General features: G+C 47.3%; 1 protein-coding gene across 1 annotated transcript in view; it reads right to left on the bottom strand.

The window, feature by feature from the left end:
* SLC9A9 (solute carrier family 9 member A9) overlaps nt 1–9,429 on the bottom strand; it is a 693,984-nt gene extending 684,555 nt beyond the window's left edge. The window contains exon 1 of the mRNA XM_066599390.1: nt 9,216–9,429. Within this exon, the coding sequence (XP_066455487.1) occupies nt 9,216–9,390 (175 nt within the window). The 5' untranslated portion in view covers nt 9,391–9,429. The remainder of the gene's footprint in view (nt 1–9,215) is intronic.
* Between the last annotated feature and the right edge of the window lie 3,279 nt (nt 9,430–12,708).

Genomic DNA, 12,708 nt, shown 5'->3' with positions numbered 1-12,708 from the left:
TAGTGGGACATCCCTTCCCACCCCATAATGTACACTTTGTGGTTTGCATAAAATGCTGTACATGTCGGGCATGTAGTTGGCACAGGCTAAGGAGATGGGTTGGCGCCATCTGCAGGAGGAGTCAGCTGTAACTGATAGCTGGTGTCCTGCTGGAATGCAGCGGATTGGAGACAACCCCGATCCCTGCCATTAATCCTTTACATGCCATAAGCAATGTTGATCGCTTATTTCCCTAGAGAACAAAAAGATCAGCCACGTTAAAATCCAAAAGGTCCGGCCGTTTTCCCCCCAACATCCGCTGTTGGGAGAGAGTGGTAAGCCTCAGAAATTAGTCAGACAACACAAATGCTTTTGAAAGAATTGGATTTATTTCAGCTGATCCAAAGTAAGCATGCGAATTAGTTTGCCATTAGGCCAGCTACACATGAGCTCACGCGCACGTTCAATCGTGCACGCTCATCGTAATTTACACCGATTGAAAGGGCTAATTAGTTCCAAGTGTGCTCTTTTTCCAGCAGAACTAGGCCTTGTTCAGACGAGCGTGTTTTGCACACAAATAGCAAAAAGATTACTGCTCACGTGTGGAAAAATCGCATGGACGGGCAATGTTTCATGCGTAGAAGACTGGAGCTTCATGCGCATAAAGATCCCTCATTCACGGGAGCGCAGCTGCTCCAGGAGGAGAGAGCAAAGAAGCCCTGCACGGGGAGAGTGAGCAAAGCTATGGGGGATTAACCCACAGCACGGAGAGACAGAGGGGAGCTATGGATTAATCCCCCATAGTTCCGCTCTCTCAGCCCTGCTATGGAGGATTAATCTATAGCCCGTTCTCTCTCTCTTCTTGCTATGGGGATCCCCAAGGAATATCCCCATAGCACAGAGAAGGGCTCACAATGATTCCCCATAGCAAATATAGTGGGGGCGGATCCCTCTAGCCCCACCCCCTCCTCCCATACTCTTGGGGAAACTCTCTATAGTGAAATGCCTTCGGGAGAGAGGTGGAGGGAGTCCCCTACTGCCCCCCACAGCTGGGGAATTGCGGGGCATCAAAAAAGGGGTTTCCACTCAATCCCCTTGGGAGTAACAAGAGTTTACTGTGGGACATTTAAAATGTGCTTCTGGGCAGCAGGTCTTAACCCTTTCCAATCCACTGTCTGACCTCTGAAGACATTATGATTTAAGGCTATACAGCTCCGATGTTGGAAGACGTCCGTCGGGGTTCTCTTACTGCATATTGCCAGCCTCTCTACTGTTGAAGCCTATCCAACATGTCAGCTCATTCAGTACTGGCTTTAGCCTGCATATAGCGCTGTTGTATAATGGCAGAAAAAGAGTAAGCCCCCTAGGAAAACCAGGATACAAATTGGATTGGAAAGGGTTAGATGTCCTGCTGTAAGCAGTGGGGAATCTTCTTTCCCTTACATTCTCTCATGTGAGCGCTTCTGCCAGCACTGCCAGAAGCACTCACATGGTTCCTATTAGAAGTGCGTTCTGTGTGCTGCTGGCAGTGCAAAGCAAATGTTCATCAGAACGAGGGCTTACACAGTGTTTCACGTATTTTGTACACATCTTCGCACCCTCGTTGACTTCTATGTGGACCTTCGGTGTACAAATATGCACACAATAGAGCAGGCCCTAATTTTTACGCCAAAAAAACCCCGGAAAATGTGTATGAACCCATGATATCAACGGGTTCTAATCTCTGCATATTGTGCACACAAATACGCCCGTGTGAAGGAGCAATGATGCCTATCTGCATAGACGTATAGAAGAACAATATACACATTGGCACATACTGAGGGTGCATGTTTACAGCTCATGTACAGGGTTGGCCACTATGGATAGATGGCTTCCATATAGGAACATAAAGCTTCTACTGGCATGATGCATATCAGACTCCCCATGTACAGAGGTGTACTCCTCTTCCAATGGACATCCGGTGCCCGATGGAGCCTGTATGGTAGTGCCCGGAGGCCATGCGACTCGGAGCTAAGGAGTTATCTGACCTCTGTACTTTGCCGTATAGGCGCCCTTCTTGTGAGGCCTTTCCATTTAAAGAGCTTTTAAGAGTTAGAATGTATACATGCTTTATTCTTCCTCTTTTGTATTATATTTCTGGTAACAAAATGGAAAATTAACCAGAAATTCATTCTAAACACATCAGCAAAGTGCAGTTTTCATGGACGGGTCTCAGGGATGTATTAAAAGGGTATTGACAGGTAACAAATTGGTCATCCATCTGATGTGCGGTTCCTATTTCAAGTTTTTATGGCAGAAATCATACTTTAGCCGGGAGCCTTATTGCAGGAAGAATACATTACACAGTGCAGCAGGCTTCAGACGGGTCGGTGATCCGGGGATTATTATGATTGCCAGATTGGAGTCGGGAAAGAATATTTTCCCTTAAATTAGGACAATTTAGTTATATCTCATTGGGTGGTTTATGCATTTCTCTGGATCAGCATTGGGGTTTTCTTCCACAAAACTGGAGCATGCTGCGGTTGTTGCGATCCACATGCCGGGGTAAAATGACATCCACAGGCATTTATTTACCTGCGGGTGCCCAATGATTCCCTATAGGCGCGGTCTCCCGCGTGGATTTTGAAAAACAATTTATGTCGTGGACATGAGGCCTTAGGCCGACTGCACACTAACGGATTTGCATTGCGGAATCCGTAGACGGTGCCCGAACTGCGGAACCGCAGCAAAAACAGTTCATAGCATGCTTTGGGAAACAGCTTCATCCTGCATACTCGGGGAAACGAACTGTGGTTTCTGCGAGCGGAGAAAAAAAAGCGCAGCATGCTCCATTTTTGTGCAGTGTTCGCACGGACGACTTTTATTAAAGTCAATGGAAGACTTCTGACCCGCAGCCCTTCCACAATTAACATTGCGGAAAGGTCACTGGTACCCGCATCATCGCCTAACGGGAAAAATAAACATTTTAGAAAAAAAATCTGTACTGCGCATGTCCGACAGCGGTTTGCAGCGGCCATCCGCGATACAGAAAAGAGAAGAAAAATGACAGGTACGCTGGGTTTGCCGGACGGGCACAGGGTCGCATTATTGCTGTGGGCTCCCGCATGCGGAATCCAACCTCTTCGTGTACAGCCGGCCTAAATGTGGTTCATCTACGATTATACAGGCCAGATATTTTTACCCAAGCCAGCGCCACTTTCATCCACATCCTGTGTCTTCTAAGGTATCAAGTTATTGGGGCGAAACTGCAAAACCACACAAATCACATAGTAAAATCTGAGGAGCTACACTGGCCATCAGGGGTGACAACCCCTTCTTCAATTTATACTGGATAACCGAACCAAAAACTTCAGTCTCATATTTTTGCAGACATCCACCCCGTCCTTTTTAGAGATCGATCACCCATGACCCAACATCACATTCTCAATATGCCCTCCACTTACTGCCCTGGAATCCCAAAGACTCAAAAATTAAAAAGGGTTGTCCAGTAGTTAAAAAAAATCTGGCAGCGGCATGTAAAAAACATACAAACACAAATTTCACCTGCTATATCCTGTGCTACTCCAGCGCCAATGTTTTGTTTATACAGCTGCAGAGATGTCTGTTGTACTTACTGGCATCAAAGCCTGGCAGGGAAAGAGAAGAACATCAATGCTGGAGTGGCGGGGGATTTAACAGGTTTTTGGGTTTTTTTTTAAGACAACTCCTGTGATTTTTTTATTAATTTACTATGTATCCCCAGTATATATGAGTGAGATAGTGTAACCTTACTTGGTTATTTCTTTCTGTGTGAATCTTTCTCAGAAGGTCATATGATCTCAATTCTGACCGGCTTCAATTTACTTGGGGTTATTTATTCATTTTCTAGTCAATTTCTCAATCTGTGTGATGCTGTTACATGAGCCTACCACATAAACTGCCTAGAGGTGGATACAGAATCAGTTAGTGATGATGATCACTCAGCTCCTGTCACACAAATATAATGGAGGAGATCACAACTCATCCTTCTGATTGGATATTTATGGTCTGTAACGTATTTAGGTGATTACAGAAGGCAATGATAATTAAACTGTCCTCCCTGCAGGCGTAAATGGTATAGCCTTAACTAATGTTGGGGTGATGCATCATGGGATTGATTGAGAGTGAAAGTAAAAAATTTAAAAATCTCACCATCAGATAGTGTCTGATAAGAAGGGTGCATGGAAGTGACTGGAATACACAGAAGAGACCTCTAGAGTGTGACAGGAAATCAGGTGAGGGGGGAAGGCATGGAAAAATTTGTTTTCGCCAGAGTAGCCCCTAAACTCACCGTCAATCCTTTTAGAAGGGTTTTCAACTTCTAAACTCAGGATGGGTCATCAATATCTGATCATGGGGAGTCAGGGACCAATTCAAAGTGGACAGGGCTGAGCCTGCAGTACCATTCAGTGCCACTGCACGTTGTATGGAGCTCTGTGTTTCTGACGGAAGCAGCCCCAGTGATTGGTGGGGGCACTAAGCGGTCCTCCCCCTACTGATAAGCTATTGATGATATATCCTGAATAGTTTAGAAGTGCAAAAACCCTTTAAGTCAGACCTCTTCAGATCCCCAAATTTATTTAAGCCCATTTGTCATTGCTGCTAGCTGCTGCTTTTGGTGGTTTTTGAGCAAAGGGAACCATGAGGAAAAGTCTCCGACTGTAAGAGCAGGAGTGAAGAATGCCCCTGACTGCCCCTTAAAACCAATGCGCCAGCAATATATACTTCGTACACCGCAGCGGACTTACTGTAGGTATAGTAAAAAAGGTTATCAGCTCCCCGCCATTCGCGAACAGTATGTACTGCAGATCTCAGACACGGGGAATCCCTTCTAATACATGGAGATGGATAACGCCAAGATGGACCTCAGTCATACAAGAAGAGATCAGTCCGAAAAATATATAAGCAAGTAAAAAATCCAATTCCATCCTGGTCTGTCGGGTGTTTCTAGACATTATGTGAAAGCTCATGCTAGGAATACTAGTACGCTTTAAGTTACGATAGAAAGAGTTAAAAGACCACAGAGCAGGGGATTGCATCAACAGGCTATTCACTAGAGAAGCATTCCGGCATCTGGACGTCTGAACTTTAAAACTGATTTCATATGCGAAAATCGCTCACTAGTCGGAGTCACTTGTTTTTCAGCTCACCTAAATACCAGGTGACTATCGGTCCATTTAAACAGGCAGTCATTTATCTATAAGCAACTGCCTGTTTACTGTGAATGGAGACGGGCGGCCAGAAGGGATCGCCGGCATGCTGCACCTCCATTCACTGAACGAATAACGCTCCTATGTGAAAGCACAGTAGCCATACGTTGGGATGGTAGTCGGGCACTTAAGCGCTCAACAGTTGTCCCATGTAAAGGCACCCTTGTCTTACTGGAAAGGAAAACCAGTCCCCACCCACCTGTACTCCATTACCCCCAGTTTTCGGATGAAGCTGTGTTCACACTCCGGTCGGAGACTCCAACGGACAGCAAGGCAGAACCCAACAGACACAGTTATAAGTTAATGGGGTCCAGTGGGCGTACACACCTGGCCAAGCAATATGGCTTCTAGTTATGATGGAAGCCAAAATGGTAGTGTGAACGTGGCCTGAAGAGAGTCCCTATGCTCCAGACATGACCACAGATCACCTTCCCCTCCCATCACTTGTCCCCATATTTGCTCTCCTCTCGGTGTGGCTAGGAGCTATGGATGGGACAACTATAAATGGGACAACTATGGATGGGACAACTATGGATGGGACAACTATGGGTGGGACAACTATGGGTGGGACAACTATGGGTGGGACAACTATGGATGAGACAACTATGGATGAGACAACTATGGGTGGGACAACTGTGGGTGGGACAACTGTGGGTGGGACAACTATGGGTGGGACAACTGTGGATGGGACAACTGTGGGTGGGACAACTGTGGGTGGGACAACTATGGGTGGGACAACTGTGGATGGGACAACTATGGAAGAGACAAATAAGGATGGGACAAACTATGGATGAGACAACTATGGATGAGACAACTATGGATGAGACAACTATGGATGGACAACTATGGGTGGGACAACTATGGGTGGGACAACTATGAGTGGGACAACTATGAGTGGGACAACTATGAATGGGACTACGATGGATGGGACTACGATGGATGGGACAACTATGGATGGGACAACTATGGGTGAGACAACTATGGATCAGACAACTATGGATCAGACAACTATGAATGGGATAACTATGGGTGGGACAACTATGAATCGGAAAACTATGGATGGGACAACTATGGGTGGAACAACTATGAATGGGACAACTATGGGTGGGACAACTATAAATGGGACAACTATGGAGAGGACTATACAGAATACAGTGCACTGCGAGGACTGTCTGCACTGCGCACGTCATACACTGCTGTATTGGTACGCACGCAGCTCAAACTTTAAAAAGTAATAAAAATGAAGGGAGGATTTTTCTGGCAGATATTACGGTCAACAAAAAAGACACTTATTTGTGGACTGTCCATAAATTCACAGACCCTCAGCAATAGGTAGTACATGCTAAGGATAACACAGCGGCTCTACGGGTTCTGGCGGCTGACAAGTCACAGACGCTCTGCATGTAATTATGTCAATTATGATTACTGAAATCCACACAGAAATGCTGACAATTGTCATTTAGAGCAACACTCTAGTCCAGAGGGGGCGGTTACTGTATATTACCTGCTGCTGCTCTTTGCCGATGTCCGTCCGATCCGCCGGAGTCCCGTTTTTGGTCATCCAAGATGTATGATGCAATCTTCAGACCCCAGTACATTGCTGGTGTTGGACTACTACTTCACTATATACATGCTCTTTAGTTGGGCAGCGCTGCTCATGTGATCAGCACTGGCCAATCAGAGAGCAGCGCACAGTATACATTAGGTAGTTAGAAAACTGCAACAGACATCTTCAATGACTGGAAAAGAGACCTGGAACCGAGAAATCAGAGGGACAACGGAAACAATAGTGGGTAATATGTCCCACCTCCAGTTCGGGACAGGAGGGTTACTTTAAGGCTGGGTTCACACAGGGCGGATTTGTTGCAGTTTTGCTCAGTTTTTAGCGTTGCGGTTTTGCCGCAGAAGAACAGCTTCTGCGGCAAAACCACTTCAAGGCAGGGTTCACACGGGGCGTATTTTCGTCGGAAATCTCGCGGTTTGACTGCAGCAAAAACCGCGAGATTTCCGCCGGGAGAACCGCCGCGGTTTAAGCCGTGGCGACTTTGAAGCGGTCCGGCCGCATGCTTTTCCGTTGCGGCCGGCGCTCCCATAGAGGAGAGCGCGGCCGTAACATAAATAAACAAAAAAATGACTATAAACAGACATGCTCAATCTTGTGAAACTGCGGCTGCGGCGGCCGCAGCCGCGGTTTCAACCGGATTTACCGCAGCGGATTAGCCGTCCCGTGTGGACGAGGTTTCTGGGAAACCTCGTCCACTTGACTGGCTAATCCCGAGATTAGCGGCCGCGGGCGGATCTGCTGCGACAGAACCGCGGCAAATCCACCCTGTGTGAATCCAGCCTAAGGCCGCCTGCACACGGGCGGAAATCCCGCCGCAGGATTTCCCGCGGGATTTCCGCCACTGAAAGTTTGCATAGGAGTGCATTACAATACGCACTCCTATGCAGACGGCCGCGGTTTGGCCGCACGAAATCTCGCGCGGAAAACAAACCGCGGCATGTCCTATTTTTGTGCGGGGCACGCACTCACCCGGCCGCCGGCTCTGGTCTGCGCATGCGCCGGCTGCGCGGCAGCCGGCACATGAAAGAGCCGGGGCCGCCAGGCGCAGGTGAGTACGCGCTCGTCCCTGCAGGCTCTCGGGTCGGGTCCCGCGGCGGGAATTCTCGCTGCTGGATCCGACCCGCTTGTGTGCAGGCCGCCTAAAGGGTATTTTTGTCTTGCGGATTTTTTTGCGGAAAAATCCGCAAGCGGTTTTTTCCGCAGCGCTTTTTTACTTTTGCAGCGTATTTTGCTGCATCCATAGAGGTCTATGGACACAAAAGTGCTGCGGAAAAGACAGAAGAATGGACATGCTGCGTCTTGAAAAACCGCGCCGCAGTTGCATTTCCGCACTACGGCAGTACGGAAAAAATCCATCCTGTGAGAACAGCTTTTTGCCCAAACACATTTGTGCTGCATTGCACTGCAAACGCAGCGGTTTTGCCGCAGTGCGGATATGCAACGGCAATCAGTGCCAAAAACGCAGCAAATCCGCCCTGTGTGAACCCAGCCTGAAGGGGTTTTCTAACTTATTCTTTATATAGTTCTGGTCCGCCATGCCTAAACAATATACTTTCAGCCCTCCATCGCCACGGCATCTGACATCGCCTGGCCAGAAGGCCCCATGATTTCCCGTATACCTGTCATGTAGGCTTTTAAGGTTTACGGGACGTCGCTGCTGGGCCTTCTATTGGCTGCAGTAGTCACATGGATAAACGACCCACGGGACCGCCGCAGACTGGAGTGTGGCAAGCGGCGTCAGGGGAGCAGTGTGGAGGCGGGGAGGTGAATATATATATTATATAAATATATTTTTTAATGGCTTTTCGTCCCCCTGCACCAATGTTAGAAAAGTTGGAAAACCCCTTTAAGTAAGAGTTTACAGAGTCGTCATGTCAGTCCGCACCCCCTATGTGGTTCATGTTCGTATGACCCTATCATCAGATACACTAGGGCCATTTTCACAGGAGGCCAAGTAACCTACAAGTCCTGGGCAATGCCATGGTACGGGTATTGGTGTGTCCACAGCTGGCACTATAGATACACCATTTGTATACTCCTCAGTATATGCAGTCCGCTGGCGTATGCCACGAATTTACACTTCATACAGAATTGTATGAAATCGGAGCTAAATGGCGGTACAACTGACGCACCTCTACGAAAGCCCTGCAACCGCTGCGTACAGAACGTGGTAATGTGACCATGTGCATGCGCACTTGTATGGTCGTAATTTACAGGAGTCCCATATAGTCAGCGACCAACCGACCATATGGCTGCAGTCTCATCCTATCTACTCCAAGTCCCAGAATGTCCTGGGTTTTTGCAGACCTAGGAAGCATGCCTTGCCAGCATCTATAGGGGACTGACTGCTCCCTCTTCCTCCTTGCAGATGCCCAAAGCACTTCTGCCATCCCTGCAGTGCCAGCCAGCATGCCACCCATCCATGCCCCATCCAGAGCACTCACCATACACCATGGCCCCGCCTGTCTCATGCAGGAACCTGAAGCGTCGGTTCTTAAAGAGCCAGATGGTGAGGATCGTGAGGATGAGGAGAAAGTTGAAGACGAGCAGCTCCAGAGCCCCCTGATGCTGGAAGAACTCCAGTGCCCGGGCAGACCTCGGTGCCCTGCTGCCCCCCATCCTGGTCGCACACGTCACCTACTGATGCCCTGCGCTACTTTATGAAGACATAGGACTTAGAAGTGTCACATAACGGCACCCTAGGAGGGGCTATGCGGGCTGCTTGCTCAATTGCTGGGAAGCTCCTCCGCAGCGCTATGCATGCTGGGAATTGTAGTTTCCAGCCAGCTGTCAGCCGATGCTTGATATAGGAGCTTTGGCAGCCCGCGGACTACAACGCCCACATGTGCTGAGGATGCTCATTCATGAGACGCCAGGTAGAGAGTGCCAAGGTGATGGTTACCTGGCCAACTGTTACATAATGGGCACTGTCAGCTCTTAGTGCCATATCACTAATGCTCAGTATATAGCAGGGGGATATATATAAAGATGCACAAGCATGTTCCTGGTGTCCTCTGTGCTGCTGGTGATGTACATTATACATGAGGCTAGCCTTACATTAACCCTTCATGACAGGAACCACAAACATAGATGCATCACGGCGGCTGCACAATTGTGCATGCCTCAGCACAACGTATCTGCTACATGTATGAGGCTTTTTTGCGCTCGCAGGGTGTGTTCATTTGCATACGGCAGATGAAAATGGCATGATTTAAAAGGCTATTTAGCCAAATTAGCGCCAGATGTTTTTTCTTTCACAGTGCACATTTGCGCACCTCCCATGGACGTCTATAGAGACCGCAGGTGCGTAAAAGTGCACAAAAATAGAGCAGATGCTATTTTTTTGTTCGCGCAAAAAAAAGAGATGAGAAAGAACCATTGAAATCAGTGGCTTCTATTCTCTGCGTATTGCACACGCCAATTTTGGACATGCAAATAAATGTGAAGCTGCCCTTATAGTCAGACGGTTAGGTGTGCCCTGTGCAGAAATGTTACGCATCCAGCTCCGTTCGCCACAACCATTATAGAACGGAAAAAATGACCGGCCGTGTCACTGTGACAAACACTGGGCCTCATTTATTCAGAAAACGGCTCTTTGTTGTTCATAGCAACCAATCACAAAACAGCTTTCATCTTACCAAAGCACTTGAAGAAATGAAAGCTGAGCTGTGATTGGTTGCTACGGGCAACAAAGACCATTTTTCTTTTAGATCGTTTTGATAAATGAGGCCCATTGCAGCTTGTTTACTGTCTAAAAGTTAGACGGTGCAAACCTTGGACTAGACAGTATTAAAATACGTCAGATTTATCACTAAATGACAATGATATTAGACCACCTAATAGCTGGCTTTGTTTGTGCCAAAAGTTAGGCCAACATGTTGGCCCAATTCAGGAAAGTATCTAAAAAACACATGATAAATCTGGCGCAAGCATGTAAGGGCTAATGCCCACGCCCGGATTTCCGCCACGTGAAACGCACCGGAAATCCGCGGCATTTCACCGCAGCTATTAGGTTCTATGTTTACGCTGCGGCATGTCCTATTTGCCACGGGAATACGTGCAGCCAGCTTTCATTGTAGTCACAGCGGAAGCATAGCATGAATACGCGCCCCGCCCACCGCCAGCCGCGTCATATAACACTGCCGGCGCATCATAGAACACTGCTGGCGCATCATGCAGGAGCTGCACAGCGGATTTGGAGGTGAGTATGGGGTCTTTGGGGGGGGGGGGCGCCCTGACGGACTCCGCTGCGGTATTCTGCTTGTGGAGACCCATCACGGCCGTGGACATGAGCCCTAAGACAGTTTTCTGGAATAATTAGTGACAGAAAACCTTTGCCCTTTGAATAGTAAATAACCCCAATGTTTTTATAAATTGTCTCAATGTGTTCAAAATAAAGCAACTCTGCAGATAGTTTGCCATCATTCTTTAGACACAGCTCCTTTATAAGACTTTATATCTCATCTAGGGTAGTCACCGGGCAAGTAAAACACCGGTCAGTCAATGTGACAATCGGGAGGCTGATGCTGATATTTTATTTGTATTAATAGGCAAATAGGGGAAGGGGACATTCATAAAGGCTTTTACGCCAGTTTTTGGTATAAAAAAAGGTCACATTTTTGTGCAGAAATTCGTATCAGTGCGGCTTTTTGCGCCAGCCTCACCACTCTTTTATAGAGTGAGCTTTCTGGAGGCGGCATGGCTACTCCCCCCTTCCCCCTCCCTTTTCCCGGATTGACAGATTTATGTCTATTATACACCAAGATGCACTTAATACACGAAAAGGAGCATGTCTCCTCTTGTATTAGGTGCATAGTGAGGCAAGGAAAATCATACTAAAGGCTCAAGACCATATTTTCACAGCGTATTACACGTGTTACATGGCCATGTGATGCGCAGTGGAGTCAGTGAAAGTTAATGGACTTTCAATGATGCATGCACATGTTTATGTAGACATTGCGTATCGATGCATTTCTCTGTACCATGAAGTGTGTGCCCTATACATTTGTATAGGCTGCATATGAAACACTGTCCATACGCAATACATTGCGTCTGGGCAACGTTTTCATATGCAACCCCGTTTCGAAACAGAGTGGGAAATAAAGAAAAAAAGAGTCACACTGCGCATTTACAAACTTCGATATAACACTGTAGGAAGACTCACAGCGTTTTACCAACATAGTTGTGGCCTTACAGATACAAAATACAAGGGCAGGTACTAACACCACATCCTACAGCATTCAGTCAGATAGTTTGCTATATGGAGGAGCATTACACAGGAGCAAAATACTGATGAACAACCTCTCACCATATATTGGGGGAGGCTGCATAGTATTATACCTGCACCCAGATAAGGCATACAAAGGGTTCCGGTCGTACCAATATATGTAGTGCACCATCCAGGCTTGCGGCCTATTAGTGATGCCACATATGATTCAGCTCGGACAGGTTGTCCTGCCCCTCACAAGTAAGCCAAACTATACCAACATCCCAGGCTCCCCCAACATCTAAACCCAGACTGCTTGCTCTCCAATCATAAAGATAAATACCAAAAAATAGGAGACATTAGTTAATAGTTTGGCCAAAATACAAAAGCCCACAAGCCTATGACAAGGGTCCTTGCCCTCAAGCAAGTCCCTACACTACCATCAGAAGCAAATCACAAAAAGAGGACATATCAACTCAAAATAATCACAGAATGTGGCCATACTTAAATGATAAGACCAGATCCCTGTACAGGGGTAAGGCTGAATACAGGGGAACCGCCAAGATAAGGCCCTTAGGATTAGCCCAAAGCCAAACTGGTTAGTTGGCACAGTAGGTCCACACTCGTGGTCCCTAACATACAGTATGCAGTCAGGCAGATTGCTATATGGAGGAGCATAAGGGCTCCTTCACATGGACGTATTTGCATGTGCATTACGCAATACGCAGTGA

This window comes from Eleutherodactylus coqui, chromosome 1 (assembly GCF_035609145.1).
Source record: "Eleutherodactylus coqui strain aEleCoq1 chromosome 1, aEleCoq1.hap1, whole genome shotgun sequence".
Lineage (NCBI taxonomy): Eukaryota > Metazoa > Chordata > Amphibia > Anura > Eleutherodactylidae > Eleutherodactylus > Eleutherodactylus coqui.
This window is presented reverse-complemented; position numbering and strand designations above follow the sequence as displayed.